Genomic DNA, 16,437 nt, shown 5'->3' with positions numbered 1-16,437 from the left:
TGGCACCAGGATGCTGGAAAGCCCTAACCTGTGCTGTTTTCTGTTTTGAAAAGGATTTTTTCTGATAACATTCAACTGCCAACACATGTCTGCTGAAACTCTAACATTCACTGTAAGTGCTCTTTTACTCATCTTCCACCTCAGTTTTGCTTGGAAGCAGCTGTGCTGCCTTCCTACTCTATTAATTCAGTATACAAAGCATGTCCAATAGTTCTAAAAACACTTTACCTAGTATATTCCTCTTGCAGCTGACCAGGGTCAGGAGGGAAAAACTTTACAGCCAGACGAAGCATTGTAGTCTTTGGTCCTGGAAGAAAAGTTGGTCATTTCACAAAAACGCCCCCTGCTCTTCAGAAAAACTTGCATATTTTGTTTGCCAACAGGCAGAGAAACAACAGAGAGAAATTCTGGCCAGTTTCAAACCCCAGCTAATCACAGCAGGCTCTGGTGTTGATTGTTCATGTCCAGTGAGATAAAGCAGCTGTTTCCAGAGGAACTTGGATACCACTGACAAGGTGAATGCACAAAAACAGTTTCATGCACTGTGAAATCTGTAATACCCCAAAGCAGCTGCTTGGCTGCATCAAAGACCCTCAGAGGTGACCCAGGGAGAAGGTTCCAGAAGGGAGACACATCCCACAGGCTCCCAACAGCCACCTCACCATCAGGACTGATGCAGATAAAAGGGTGTTTGCAGCCTGCTCCCAGCATGCCTGGTAATACACATTTCCTCCCATTTCCAGAAAATTAATTTCATTTTCAAAATTATAGAGAACCCTTGGTCACTATTGGGAACAGTCCATAATGCTGTAAATTTTCAGTTCCAGCACCACAACTCAGCCTGTGGAGCCACAATCCCAGTTTCACCCGGATTTCTGAAGGAATTACTACAGAGTACAACAATTTCTCACCATGCCAGGACTGGGCACCACCATTTTCCTATTGTTTTTCCTGCCTGAAAGCAAATGAGGCCAAGTATTCCAGAGGCAGGCAAAGCACTGGGCAGGCTGTGCTTCCAGGAGCCTGCTGAGCATCCACCTGATGTGCACAGGCACCCCTGGGCCAGGGCCAGGCAGTGTCCCCAGGGACTCCCCGTGCTGCTGCTGTTTCAAAGTAAACTCAGCCAAATTCAAAATAAATCTAACTTGTTGGAGCACAAGCAGCCTGCTTTTGAATTTATTTTAAGCACCAGGATCTCTCAAAGCTTAACAAAGTCCAGTTTAACCCCATCAGCCCCAAAATACACTGATTTTTTTCTGTCTGGAATATCTGATTCCCACAGGCCAAACATTCCTTCACCCATCCTCTTGTTTGCTAATGAGAGAATATCAAACTTTGCTTTTTGACAAGTAGCTGGGAGAGCTCACAGACTATCACAGCTGTGACAAGAGCAGCTCCCAGCCTCCAATTCCAGAATTACCAAAGCTTTGGTCAACAACAACAACAAAAACCCACAAAAAAACCCTAAAATCCACATCCTAATTACAGTGTAGTATCTAGAAATGAAAGGAGGCTGGAAATAACACCCTATAATGAAACAGAAAGCCCACATTTGGCAGAGACTAAGGATTCTACAGTTCTAGACATAGACCAAGTGAGGGAAATAAATAGTTTTAATGATTCCAGTTAAAAGAGCAAAACTTTACATCAAATTTCTGAAAATACTGTGAGCCTCTGGAAGACCTTCACAAGGTTAAGAACAGTCCTGCACATTCCTGATGCCAATCAAGTGGAAGTATTAATGTGGGAGCAATTTTGGAAGTGTTTCAAGCATCAATTACATCAAATGATAATAAATATAAAAAAGTTAAAAACATAATACTGCATATTAGCTTCTGTAGCACAACCCTCCTCTTTTTGTTTAGCCACCCTTGCCTTTCCTTTATGAATCAGTTCCCCTCAAATCAGGAAAAGAAACACTTGCCCAGCCTTAACCAATATTCAGAATTTATTTTAAGAAGCCAAATCTGAGCAAAAGAAAGAAACAAAAAGGATGTGAGGAAAAATTACCCAGGCAGGAATGGTGAATACAACTGTGTATTATATAAAATAGCAGCACCACAGAGAAGGTACCCAAATGTCAACCTGATACTGTGTGTCTGGCAGGAGGCTGAAAATTTGGATCCAAACTCCTTCCCACATGGAGTGATTCACTAGAAAAACTGACTGCATTCATTTGAAATCAATTTAAAAACTCCAAACCTCATCACACAAGACAAAGTTCAATGGGTGTGACAAAGCCAAAACTACCTGGGAGTAAACCAAGAACCTGTGTTTTTAGAGAAGTGTCCATGTGCAGGTACACAGCAATCACCAGCAACATCAACCACAACCTTGAGCAAGATCACCTTAAAGCCCATAGCATCTGTGTTCCCCTGCAGCTGGACTAAATGTTAGAAGTTTAACTTCAAAATCATTACATTCTACAGAAAAAGGGAAAAAAAATCCAAGCAAACAAAACCCCCAGTATATAGAAAATAGGACATTTCAGTCAATTTAAAATTGATTTCAGAACATGAACATTTGCCAGACAACTGACTGGTATCTCTTACAGAATAATATTAACAAAAAAATTAAATCAATAAAAATTAAATAAATCTTTCTGTTTCACTGGCAACACAACATGGGTGGCAGACTGTAAAGCAGCCATAAATCTCAGTACATCCCCATGATTTTAGACCATTTTAGAACAGTATTTGTATCATCAGGGAACACTGTCTGTGGTCTAAGGTCAAGTTTCCACAATTTATATAGCAGAGGATACAGAAGGAGTAACCAAGCAGCACTGCAGACCTGTGATCCATCAGATCTTGTGACTGGGACAGAATTCCTTCTAGCCACGAGCATGTAAAGAGACAGCACTCCCAATATCTTTTTGGCAGGGAAAATAGAGTGAAAATATTCTGTACTCTCCCAAGGGAGCCCTATTTTATAGATTATTTGGTTCTTCTGCTTAAAAAATAGTGTTGACAAAAGTCAAAAATAATGACCTTAAAGTTAGAAAATGAGCTAGAATTGATGATTTCATATTTTCTGGCAATCAATTTTAGACAGAAGAGTAGCTAAAAGCTACTTCCCAGTACTCATTTTCAACATATTTCAATCAAGATTTGCAAAGGAGTAGGAATCCACCACACCCTCCTGATCTTGTTCCTCCACAAAGCCTCTACAATCAGAACCACAAAACAAACAAATTGCTTAACTGTGTTCTACAGAGAAAAAAACAAAAAGCTGGATCTAATCTTTCAACATCTGAAGAACCAACCAGCAACCTGCATTCTTCAGCTGTTTTGGGCCTTTAAATTGCCTGTCACATTCACACTTTTGAGGTGGTATAAAGACCATATTTCAGGGCCAAGGCAGAGGCTCTGACACTGCAGCCACCACCCAGGTGGGACATCCCCACCTCTGCTCCTCCAGGGCAGCTGCTCCTGAGCATGTGGAAAGAGCTGCCATGGGAATCAGCCAAAATGTTCCTTTTTCTTCCCACGGTATGACAACACAACTTCCAAAAGCTAACACAGCAAGTGTTATATTTCACTTCAGTACAGCAGCAGCTGAGCCAAGCTATCCAGATATTTATCAGAGAAAGAACCCTACCCGCAGGAAGTTTCCATTCCACCCACCACACTGTGCCTATTAAAATGTCAGGTTAGCATGCCCCAGCAGGAACCACTCTCACCCCTGCCATGTGTGTTTTACAGGGAAGCATAACCAGTAAATCAAGTAATAATTGTGAAAGCAACCCACATAAAGAAGATGCAAATTAAGGAAAACTTCCTTTTTTAAAACTACTTACTCCGTACTTGTTTAATAACAGGTTTCATAGGTTCCAGCCAAATCTGAAATTGAAGAGAAAAAAATTACAAACTTACATTCTTATTTAACAGAATATGAAAACATCAAAAGGAAATTCAAATTAAGCAGTAATTTATGAGTAGCATTTCTTCCTCAATGCAGTAATTCCTTTGCTTTACAAAAAGTGTACCTATCTGTTTGAATTGACATTTCTCATGCATCAATACAAAAGCCACTGATCTGTGCTTAAAGCTCATCTGGACAGAAGAGCCAGGTCAGCAAAAGCAGAGCCCCAGTGCCAAGAGGGCAGGAGTCATGCCAAAACCCACAGTCTGACAGGAGCCAGGCTGCAGAATTACAGAAAATCTGCAGAACATGAAAAGCTCCAATGGTTTTTTTCCCTTCTGTGCTATTTCTGTCACTCTTCCCTACCTACTTAAAGCTTTTTACTCAATATTAACTTCCCGCCATGTTTTCCCTTTTGACAAGCACGTTTTACAAGAATCACTTTTGTTCTAGTAAAAGGAGAATCCAAAAAAGCAATGCAAAATATTCTGCAAGCTCAACCTTTTATTTTCCCCACTCTTCCAAAGAAAAAATTGTTACAAGACAAATATGTTTGGTCCTTACTAGTTACTGCTCTGTTTGTGAGACAGCTGAGGATTTTAAGAACATTATTAGCTGCATGAACAGTTTGCACACCATGCACAAGCAACAGAAACTAAACAAGCTTTAGTGTATTTCCTCAGCTCAAGAGCAGCATGGATAATGCCTTTAGCACTCCCTATATTCTCAATCACATTCTCTGCATGTGAGTCCTAAAACTAAAAAAAAAAGTAATTAAAAAAAAAGTTGAAAAAACCAAAACAAATCAAAATGAAAGGAAAGTTTGGGGAACATTTTCTAGTTTAGAAGCCACACTGTCCTCTTTGCAAGGTTCAGGATAAGTGACTAGGAGGCTTAAAGGTGTCAGCATTGATCTAAATCAATGATTTAAAAAGCTTGCAGGCCTTTGTGCCTGCTGAGGTTTTTGTTGATTAGAAAGAGGTTTGTAATGGGTCTTCAGGAAAATTAATTGAAGACTGAATTAACTGAAGATAAATATGAACACTACCAAAATTACACACCACAATTTGATTTGGTAAGTGCTCTGCAGAGTACACTTTGAGTTCATGTTTCTCCTTTCAGAGGAAAGGAGGATTTTATTTCTGTCCCTGCAAGTGGGAACATCAGCAGCTATTTAACTTTATACAATTTCTGAGACTTAACAAGAAGCAGGATCTGATTCCTCCCTTCTTCTTCAATAGCTCTTGTCATTCTGGTGAGTAGAACAGATTTACAAGAATCCAAGAGATAATCCCACAGGAGACTACAGGAAACTGCAGTAGACTGAGAAATTTTTGTCACTCAAGGAACTGCATTCACCCAACCTTTTTATTATACCAGATTTGTCAGGGAACTGAACTCACCCAATATGACTGGATATTCTGGAACTCAATTCCAAAGTAGTCTGATTCAATCAAATTCAGATGCTTGTAAACTTCTGTCAATAATGTCTGGCCATAACATTTTGACTAAGGAAATAATAAAAAAAAAAAGTTACAGTGAGATTAATAAGAAAAAACAAGAATAAGTTTACAGCAAAACCAAATGGCATCTTTATAAACTGGAGAAAAACATCACAAAGTATAGGAATGTGCCTTTTGTTGATGGAGTGACAAAACTATCCTTTGTCCCCTCAAAAAGGAAAGAAGCCCAGAGGTTTCTCTCCTCGATTAGGTGAAAAAGCTGCCTCATAAGACTTTGAGGACTTCACCTCAAACTTAAGGAGAGCCAATTGGACAGAAGCCAAAAAGGCCTGCCTAAACAATTTACCAGAAAAAGAAGTTAACAAAGAAACTAATCACTTTTGTAAGGTGTTTTACCAGGGGCAGGAGGACCTCCTGCACCTGGCTCGATTTTTCTCTGTTTGTTATTTTACCTTTTATTAAACCTTTTTGTTTCCAACACTGCAACAGAAGCCATCCTGCTGATTTCATGTCTCCAAAGGTAGCTGAGCTATCTTGGGTGAGTACTAGACCTCCAAGAGATAAGGAGACCTGGCTCGAAGAGGCTGCTATTACTACAAAGATCATTCACGGCGTTCTTGTCACTGTAACACACAAATAGCCGATATACAAGACTCCATACAAAAATCCTTCACAGAAGCAGAGGAACTGAAGTTGACAGGGGCCACTGGAGGTCACCTACCCCCAGCCTCGTGCTGCCAGCAGGGTCAGCAGAGAGCTGAGGACAGCAGCTGCGGGCTATTTGCAGCTCCCTCAAGAAACCCACACGTTTGTTTGTGTAGCTGAGTGCTGTGGCCTGGAGCAGGAGCTGCCAAAGCCCTGCTCCACACAGACCCTCACTCACTCCTTCCCACCGCAGGGACCCCAGGGCCACCCCCAGGCTAGAAATGCCTGCGGACAGCGGGAACCCAACCAAACCTCCTCTCACACCGCGCTGCCTGGGCAATCCCGTCAATGAATCTCTCCCTCAAGAAACTCCCTCACTCACAAACCCTTTCTGAGAGCCAAGTTAGGGGCAAAGCCACAAACATCAGCAGAAATCAGCTACAGGAGAGAGCAGGATAATGGCACAGCACACCCAAAGCAGTGACACTTGGGGCTGCTGGCTCAGTCACCCCGTTTGCTCTCAGCACCTCTCACTGCAGCAGGCACCAGGAGAAAAGCAGCACCTGTGAGCCCACACATCAGCCCATCTGCATCACTCTGCAAAGAACCCAAAGGGCTGTCACAGCCCATCTCAGCAACACACAAAACCTAGCATGGCCACCAAGCTCCACCTTGGGCCACAAAGCAGTGGCCCAGCTGTGGGGACAGGGTGTGGCACCATTCTGGATGGATGACTGGGCTACCCAGCAGAACGCACTGACAGCCTTGATGCCACTGTGGTTTTGCTCATTTGGAAAAGCCCAGTGATGGAAGACTCTATGACTTTCCCATCAAAGCAGGCACAGAGTTCTGTAATGACTCTACACACCCAGAATAGTACCTGCTTTAAAAGTATTAGGCATTATAATGAATTATCACAGAGTCACAGGATGATTTGGGGAGGAAGGGACCTTTAAACTCATCCAGTTCCACCCCTGCCATGGGCAGGGACACCTTCCACTGTCCCAAGGTGCTCCAAGCCCTGTCCAGCCTGGCCTTGGACACTGCCAGGGATCCAGGGCCTTCTCTGGGCCACCTGTGCCAGGACTTCACTACTCTCACATCAGGAAAGAATTTCACAGGGAAGAATTTCTTCTCAACATTTCATCTAAATCTACCCTTCTTCATTTCAAAGCCAAATTAGTGATAGAATTAGAATAATTTAATACAATGCAAATTAAAATATCTGAAAGCAAGAATGTGTTATTTTAGGCTTAAAAGATAAAAAACAAGGGGTGACATTGGGAAAACAGTTTCACATGATTGAGGTGCATAAAAAATTCAAAAGTAATCACCTCTTACAGGAAAAAGATATAAACTGTCAAAGTTTTTAGAGCAGTGCAAATGCCTCTATGACTCTTTAAAAACCCCTAAAATTTCATAGAGAAAAAGTCTGAAAGCCTGCAGTGCTGCAAATCTGAAATAGCTTTGGCATCTGCAGTGGTGTAAGCAAAGCTCACTGAATCCAGCCTCAGAGAAAAACAGAGAAGCAGGACACAAGGTGGGTCTGTACCTCTCACTCAGGCTTTCAGCAGCCATGGTACCTGTAAGAGCAACCACAGCTTCACTCAGGTGAATTCATCTGGTGCAAACACAAATCATTCAAAAAGTTGCTTGGTATCACACTGGCTCAGGCCACTAATGCTGAAACCCCTAAATAAAACTGCAAGTCAGGAGAAATGATGCAATTCTCAGTGACTGCAGATGGGACAGAGATGCCAGGCTGAGTGCTGACATGGTACATGAATTTGAGTACTCATATCTTTTTCTGAACGGGTTCTGTGATGTCTAAAAAGGCATTTTCTTGGTAAGAATACAGCTGCACTGTTTTAGCCAAAATCTGTGCTTCCAGAGGACTCTGTGGGTATGGGCTTTGGTTTTTAAATGGTGACAATGAAATAAGGAATGATACAGGTAATGGCAAGCCACATCTCCAGTAAATTACATTATTTCTCTGCTGTCTCCTGAACATTTCCCATGCAGGTTACAGACTCTGCCACAAGAGACATTTATGCCTGGAGAAGTGAATTTTGGAAATCAAGGGGTTTTTTTAAATTTTTAACTGAAACACATTTCTTGCTATTCACAGAATGACCAGGTTGGAAGAGACCTTAAAGACCATGGAGTCCAAGCCAGCCCCAACAGCTCAACTCAACCCTGGCACTCAGTGCCACATCCAGGCTTTGTTAAACACACCCAGGGATGGGGACTCCACCATCTCCCTGGGCAGCCATTCCAGAACTTTATCACCTTTCTGTAAAAAACTCTTTCCTAACATCCAACCTGAATTTCCCTTGGTGCAGCCTGAGGCTGTGTGCTCTGGTTGTGTCAGTGCTGCCTGGAGAAAGGCAACACTGACAAACAACCCCAGCCTGAGCACAGGCACCTTTCAGGGAGTTGTAGAGAGTGATGGGGTCACCTCTGAGTCTCCTTTTCTCCAGACTGAGCACCCTCAGCTCCCTCAGTTGTTCCTCAAGTTCCCTCAGTCACTCCTATGCTATGGACTTGTGCATAAATCTTAAAATAGGAACAGAAGAAAATATCCTCAAATATAGCAGGACCCTTGTTTTTTAAGGTCCATACCCACACATCTGTAATTGTGCACCTCCTTTTCCCAGGCCCCACAGAAGGGAACACTTTTCAGGCAGCAATGTCTGTGGGGAGGCAGCAATACCCTGAGCAACCTCATGTGCAGAAAATGGGACGTGCACCTTGCCTTTGCATGGTACAAACCTTCAGAAGCCTCTGAACAGGACATGTCCTGTGCCCCAGGTCTCTGATTTCTCAGTCATTAAACAAAACCCAGTTCTGGTTCCAACATCACCTTTTGTTAGAGCTGACACAGTTGGATTAACTCCTGAAAGATGCCTGCTGACAATCAGACAAGTTTTACAGCCAAACTGTGCTGCACTGATCAAGGGATCTGTGTGCAGGGCTACTTCCATCCAGGCATTAAAATGATCCCAACTGGATTTTAATACACAGCTTTCTTCCTGTCCCACTCAGCCACAGCTCCTGGCTCCATCAAGGTCTGTGCCTGAAGACAATCCAGCTGCCTTCACCTCTCCCAAAAAAGAGGCTTTATGGCACAGATCCCTGGCACTTCTCCCCTTCCACTGTGTCAAGTCCACACTCCTTCAAGATAAACTGGAGATGAAGAAATTTAGATGGTTGGAGCTGGAAGCACTTGACAACCAATTAAATTATAAAGGTGCCATCCAAATGTTAAAAGTGTAAAATAATTTTGCTTGGGTTACCAACTGTAATTTTGGGTGTCATTTACAATGAAAAGCTAAGAAAAACCTCAGTTTAAGCTCAGTATCGTTTTGCATCTTTCAAAGGATAAATGTCACATTTTGAAAGAACAGTATTAATTTTATTTTAGAATAAAAATGGAGTTCAAAAGCTTGAGCCAGAACAGTCTTTTATTATTTTGCTTCAAATTCTTTGGGAAAACTCCTCCTAGAAGTATTTGATTCCTCAAGTTGTTTATTGCACTTATAACCATGCTTTCCAAAGAGCTGAACATTTTGAAGTAGACAGAAATGAAAGTAACATAGTGGGCAGCTCCATGTCATTGTTTAATTTGCATAAAAGCAGCACAAAGCAAAATATTTGACGTAATTTCTTAATTACTGTAATTTTGACAGCAAGGCAAGCAGCTGCATGAATGCATTTCATAAAGGTCCTGCTTTCAATACAAATTCACAACATGGCATACTTTCCATTCCAAACCTCTCAATTACTCTTTATTTTCTGCCAAGACAATGACTACTGATATTGCTGAATTATTTCACATTAAAAAAAGAAGAAAAAATTGGGCAAAAAAACCTAAATAGGCAGCTAACAACAGCTTTCCTTGGTGACCCTGCTCTAACTGTACTGTGGATAATTTTAATGAGTCACCATTAAAAGACTGATAAGTAGAATAGATTTATTTCAAATTGATTTTGATAGTGAAATCAAACTTTAAAAGTTCCCTCAGAGCTGCACAGTGCCAGCAGGTGCCCTGGCAGCCAGTCATGGCACAGAGAGCCCTGTGTGGCAAGAGGAACCCCAAACCAAACCCCAAAACCCTCCCAGTGCTAAGACAGCATCAAACAGGAGCAGCCATTCCCAGCTGAAGGTTCTTGCCTCAAGGAGATATCTTTATTTTTTACTTTATAAGAATAAACATATTTAATGTTAGGAGTGCTTAGGACAGAGGTATAAAATATAAATATTTTTTAAAGTAGTAACAGCAGTTATTTTTGTTTTATAGAACAATATAATCACAGGATGGTTTGGGTAGGAAGGAACCTTAAAGCCCATCTCATTCCACCCCTGCCATGGGCAGGGTCACCCTCCACTGTCCCAGTTTGCTCCAAGCCCTGTCCAGCCTGGCCTTGGACACTGCCAGGGATCCAGAGACAGCCACAGCTGCTCTGGGCACCCTGTGCCAGGGCCTCTGCACCCTCACAGGGAGCAATTCCTTCTCAACATTTCATCTAAATCTCCCTTCTTCATTTTAAAGCCAAATTAGTGATAGAATTAGAATAATTCAATACAATGCAAATTAAAATATCTGAGAGCAGGAATGTTCTATTTTCCACTCTCCCAGGCTGCTCCAAGCCCTGTCCCCATCCTGGCCTTGGACACTTCAGGGATCCAGGGGCAGCCACAGCTTCTCTGGGCACCCTGTGCCAGGGCCTCAGCACCCTCCCAGGGAACAATTCCTTCCCAATCTCCCATCCATCCCTGCCCTCTGGCAGTGGGAGCCATTCCCTGTGTCCTGTCACTCCAGGCTTTGTCCCCAGTCCCTCTCCAGCTCTCCTGGAGCCCCTTTAGGCACTGGAAAGGGCCCTGAGGTCTCCCTGGAGCCTTCTCCTCTCCAGGTGAGCACCCCCAGCTGTGCCAGCCTGGCTGCAGAGCAGAGGGGCTCCAGCCCTTGGAGCATCTCTGTGGCCTCCTCCAGACTGGCTCCATGTCCTCCTGATGGGGTCTCACCAGAGCAGAGCAGAGCAGAGCAGAGGGGGACAATCAAGCCAAGTGTAATTTGCTATTTTCTCAAATATCACTGCTACATGGCAGATTCCCCCTCTGCCATGAAGTCTGAGCTTAGGAAGAGAGAAAACAAACTCATAGCCTAGGATTTTCAGTAGACCATAGCTCAATATCATAGCTCCAAATCAGGCTTCCTCTCCACCTCCCAAACTTGTCTTCCAGACATCTTAACTTTCTGTTTCCACATATTTTAATTTAAAAACCAAAAACCCCCATATTTTCATAAGGACTAGTACTCTCATCTTCCAAAACTGGCAAGCTGTCCTTGCTCCAACTTTCCAAAAAAGAAATCCACTTTTGGCAGCAGATAAGCTGGAAGGGAAAATCAGTCCAAAAGTCAAGAGTTTGGGAAAAAAAAAAGTGTTATAAAGCTGAGGTATAGAATGGAAAGTCTTGTGCAACCAGAGCCACTGGACCCTAGCACCAGCAAACACCTTGGATTTTTGTGTCACAGAAATCAGAAATCAGCATCTGTCAGGACACCAATTCCTCTGGTTAACAGTGGATGTGCATGAGAGGCACAAGTTCAGGTTTGACATCATCACTCACAAGCAGCCAACACAGAGCACCCTGTGAATGGCCAAGGCAAACTAAACTGATTGAAATAAAGGCCAATTCAACATGGATTTTTATTGTTTTTTCTTCTTTGGGGCATTTTAAAAGTTTTCCTAATGAAAAAGTGATTTTTCACTTTATGGCAAATTAAAAAAAAAATAGACAATTTGCAACTAAACATAGATTTGTTATTTCCTTTCTTAATCAGAAATATGCAAACATTTTGGTGAGTTTATAGCTCTGTTTATCTCCAACTCTTCTGTAATCTGTTAGATCTCTGTCCAAATGAAGCGTGAGACAGAAAAACCACCCTCAAAACCCCCTGTTAATAATCACCATTAATGCCACATGTAAACAAAACTGCATTTCTGAATACAGGGTGGACATCAGAATCTTTAGTAGAAAGAAGGAAATAATCTCATGTGGCAAGGAGTACCAGCCATCAATTTGTGCTTCCATGGCTGAAACAAGATGACCTTACAGCTCCATATCTCGTATTCAATCTGCAGACTGGAAAAGCAAGAAACAACTGCCTTCCTTTTCAGTACTTTATAAGTTTTCTCAATTCTGATTGGAACTAGTGACTCCAATGAAAATACTCCCTGATTCCCCACAAAAACAAGCACCAGGTAACAAGTCTGTCAAACACTGTTTTCATCTGCTCAGCCAAATTGCTTAAATACTATTTTATTTTCATCATCTGAACATTTAACAATAACTTTAAGCTTCAAGTCTTTCAATTTTTCTTTTAACTCTTTGTGAAGAAAAGGGTATTTTAAATACACTTATTTTATCCACCCTTCTATACTGACAGGTCCCAGCTGCAGGTTACTTTACTAAGACTACATCAAGAATATTCTGCAGGGCTTTTAACAGCTTACAGAGCACAGGATGCAGCTTCATTATCACAAAATGAGATAGAGTGCACTTTCATCTTGAAAGTTCTTTTTTATAAAAGATTATGTTACAGAAAAAGATATTATGTTACAGAAAGAAGAATTATTGTGTTACAGTATTTCTACACAACACTGAAGTATCATTTACTCAAGTATGGAAGCTGAAAAACCAAATAAAAATCTTGGAGCTATTTTAAGTTCCATTATTACACTCCATACTGGGCATTTTTTTGTTTAGGAAAAAAAATAAAATTCTAAGACTCTCTCCCAATTTTTTTTTTCTCCTAGGATGTCAGTGGTTGGTTTTGATGTGGTTTTGTCAGGGTTTTTAAAAGCAGAATCCACAGCCAGACAAATTATTCTAGAAATGGAAGCCTCTGGCTCATTTAATTAAGGCTAGCTTTAAAATTATGATCATTTAAAGGGTAATTTAAGGCAATGTCAAAGCACTGAACCAGCTCTACCCAACAAACAAGCTTTTCCAGAGTGGTTAGACTTGCTGGATGCCTGAAAGTAGGAAAACAACAACTGGTTGACATGGGAAGACATTCCCAAAAGGGAGGGAATTACATGAATGAGACTGGGAAATGTATACTTAGGTAGAGAGCACATAGAGAAAATGGCCCTGCGTTTTAGAAATGGTGCTGTGCTGAAATACCTGGAGTACTTGGAATAAAACTGCTGTAGACTACTTAGGGAAGAAGAAAGTCACATTAATTAACACCAGGGGCCACATCCTTGGACAGAGCTTCACAGATACTGCTGGATGATTTGGCACCAGAGCTCCTGCTTGTTAAAATTAAACATCCAGGTGACAGCAGTGACAGTACCACAGAGAGGAGCAGCTTTGGGGTAGCTGATCCCAAATGCAGGCTCATACCAGAAAGTCTGAGCACCTCCTTTGTTCACACAAGCTCACAAAGAGAAGGAATGAGAAGTCAAGGGATTGATCTCAATTTTCCCCCCTTGAGCTTTGTTCCTTGCACAAACCCTGAACTTTCCTACAGCCATTCCCTCAGGCCTGGCCACCCCACACACTCAGAGTGCTGCTGCTCCTGGGACCTTGCATCATTTTAAACAAAGAAAATACTCTGTTTTCCTCTGTTCATAAAAACAAACAAACAAACAAACAAAGAAAACACCACCTCACTAAAATTGCAAGTCTTTCTCCATTAATTATGCTTTTGCCTCAAAACCATCATTCATGCCCACATTCACCAGATTTGATCTGGCCTTTCATACAGTTACAGAACAGTTCAGGTTGGAAGGGACCTTAAAGCCCATCTCATTCCAACTCCTGCCATGGGCAGGGTCACCCTCCACTGTCCCAGGCTGCTCCAAGCCCTGTCCAGCCTGGCCTTGGACACTGCCAGGGATGCAGGGGCAGCCACAGCTGCTCTGGGCACCCTGTGCCAGGGCCTCAGCACCCTCACAGGGAACAATTCCTTCCCAGTATCCCATCCATCCCTGCCCTCTGGCAGTGTGCAGCCATTCCCCTTGTCCTGTCACTCCAGGCTTTGTCCCCAGTCCCTCTCCAGCTCTCCTGGAGCCCCTACAGGTGCTCAAAGACCTCAGAAAGGTCTCCACAGAGATTTTCCTTCTCCAGGCTGCACAATCCCAATTCTCCCAGCCTTCTCTCCTAGGAGAGGTGTTCCAGCAGCCAGGGACTGTACTTCCCCTGCAAGGCTAATCCAGGCTGACACTTCTTTGAGGAAATCTGCCCAAAGGAAATCATTTAAACATCTAGAAGACAGCTATGACAGACTCTTTGGACAAAAGGCAAATACAAATTGGGTATTTTTATAGAAAAGGCCAAAACTCCCTTTTGTTTTGTGCAAAACTGAAATGGTACCAGCTGTCCTAACATCACTCCCTACTGTACTTTGAGCAGAGGTGGTGATGGGTTAATAAATACCTACAAGCCAGATTAGATAAGGCCAAGCTTTTCTAACTTCCCCTTTGCCAGCAGGGGTTTCCTACAGCACTGCCTTCAGGCTGCCTGCCTGACAAGTGGGCTGAGGGCACAGCAACACTTTTCCTTCATGATTTCAGTTGAAGACGTGTCAGACAGCTCTAATAGAGTCTCTACAAAGCTTTGGGGGTTTTTTCCCTTCTCTAATTCTTGTTTTTATTAATGAAAGACTGCTCAGTCAGAGAGAGGGGCCCACCCCCCTCCCATATCCAACACTCCAGCCTTGAACAGTAAATCTCTCATGCCAGGCATTGCCACCATAGCACAGCTTTTTAAATATTCTACATATATGGCCTCTCTTTTACCCAAGCAGGCAGCAGTGCCCTTTCCAAACAGGAATTTGGTTGCAAGGAGAAAGGGCTGACACACAGGTGTGTTTAGCTAAATGCACATCCCCAAGTCTGTGTGCTCTGAACCTTTAGGGTACCATGACACACAATCCTTGCTCAGCTCCAAATCCCTTTTTCCAGTAATCACAAACTTAAAATTTCTCTGATGTGCCTCTCAGCACACTGAAGTTCTGTAGCTGTGTTTAGCTGCCTGTGGGCTGATTCTTGGTTTGCTCTTGGGTTTTCTTCCCTTTCAGGCTCCCTATATTTTACAGAATTACCCATCTGTGGGCCCCACCTTGAATGCCACCCACACCCAAAAAAGGTTTAAAAGGTTTCCAGTGGACTTCTTATTTTTGGGGTTTTTGTAGAATACAGCATTTCCTATGCCATTTTGGTCGAGTGGCATAGGACTGACTTCAGCTGATTTTCATTATCCTACATCAGTAGATTATGAAAACAGAAACAAACACCTGCCTAGCCATACAAACTGTTAGGAATTCAATTCACTACTATTAAAAATTATTATTTCAAGGACTGTAATAATACTTGATCACCACTTTCCTAAACGGTTTCTGTGTTTTAAGATGCATGCATATAATCAACTTTTTGTACAGGGCTATTCAGACTGGTTTTTCTTTATTGCAGTACAACACAATTTTCTTTACATATAATATATATATAATATGACACCTAAGGTCAAGAGAATTGTAAAATAATAATTTTGGCTTATACAATTCAAGTTCATATTTTTCAAAAAAAACCCAAAAAACAAAAAATCAAAAAACACTTGAATGAACAAAACACACTCTAAATGTCTGTCAATAAAATGGCTGTGGTTTCACCTTTCCCCACCCCATACCACATTCCTACATAGCATCAAAAAAGTCCAGCTTCCAAACACAAAATAACAGGCCTAAAAAATATATGGAGGAAGCAAACAGCACACAAAATGCAAAGCTTTAGTTACCTTCTTCTTAAACCCTGTAATAATTGCAAATTTAAAAGAGTGAATTACTAACTTTCTCTTCTGAGGTCAGATAAAAATAAGTCCTAAGGCAGCTTATTTGCCATATTTAGGAGACTCAAACTGAAGCAATGACAAACATCTGGCTATGATTCTTTCTGGAATTTTGACTATTTCTTCCTGGCTAGGGAAGAAAAACACTGTGAGCTGACCAACAGCACCTCGATTCCTCCAGCACAGCACTTAATAGGATTCAGCAGCAGACTATTCCTTGACTCCTCACATATTTAAGCTGTTAATACTTTCACAGCACAGAGGGGGAAAGCTTCAGCAAAGGAAGGTCTAAGCAGGCAAGGGAGAGCAAGGCAGAGGCAGGAGGGCACAAGTGCCAGAGCCAGGACTGGGCTGCCTGTGCCACCAGCAGCATGCCCAGGGCTCCCCAAGGCACACAGCAAGTGCTTTTCAGTGCCCACAGCATCATCCCAGTGTTTAACATATACATATTTCTTACTTCAAACTGCTCAAAAACAGCAGTTAAAAGTTGCATCATTTCTGCACCATCCCCATGCAAGTTCTTGGGGACACTACAGCCACCAAAAAGCTGCTACTGAGAGCAGCATTTGCCATGTGCAGAGTGGGAAACACTCCCCAAGTCATGGGAAGG

The 16,437-nt window shown here is 42.3% G+C and overlaps 1 protein-coding gene across 1 annotated transcript in view; it reads right to left on the bottom strand.

Annotated features, from left to right (window-relative positions):
- Positions 1-16,437, bottom strand: part of FARP2 (FERM, ARH/RhoGEF and pleckstrin domain protein 2) — a 73,181-nt gene that overhangs the window by 47,581 nt on the left and 9,163 nt on the right. Inside the window, exons 3-5 of the mRNA XM_036389207.2 lie at positions 5,268-5,372; positions 3,800-3,842; positions 229-307 (exon numbers count right to left, since the gene is read on the bottom strand). Of these exons, the coding sequence (XP_036245100.1) occupies positions 229-307; positions 3,800-3,842; positions 5,268-5,372 (227 nt within the window). The remainder of the gene's footprint in view (positions 1-228; positions 308-3,799; positions 3,843-5,267; positions 5,373-16,437) is intronic.

Source organism: Molothrus ater, chromosome 10, assembly GCF_012460135.2.
Source record: "Molothrus ater isolate BHLD 08-10-18 breed brown headed cowbird chromosome 10, BPBGC_Mater_1.1, whole genome shotgun sequence".
NCBI classification, from domain to species: domain Eukaryota; kingdom Metazoa; phylum Chordata; class Aves; order Passeriformes; family Icteridae; genus Molothrus; species Molothrus ater.
This window is presented reverse-complemented; position numbering and strand designations above follow the sequence as displayed.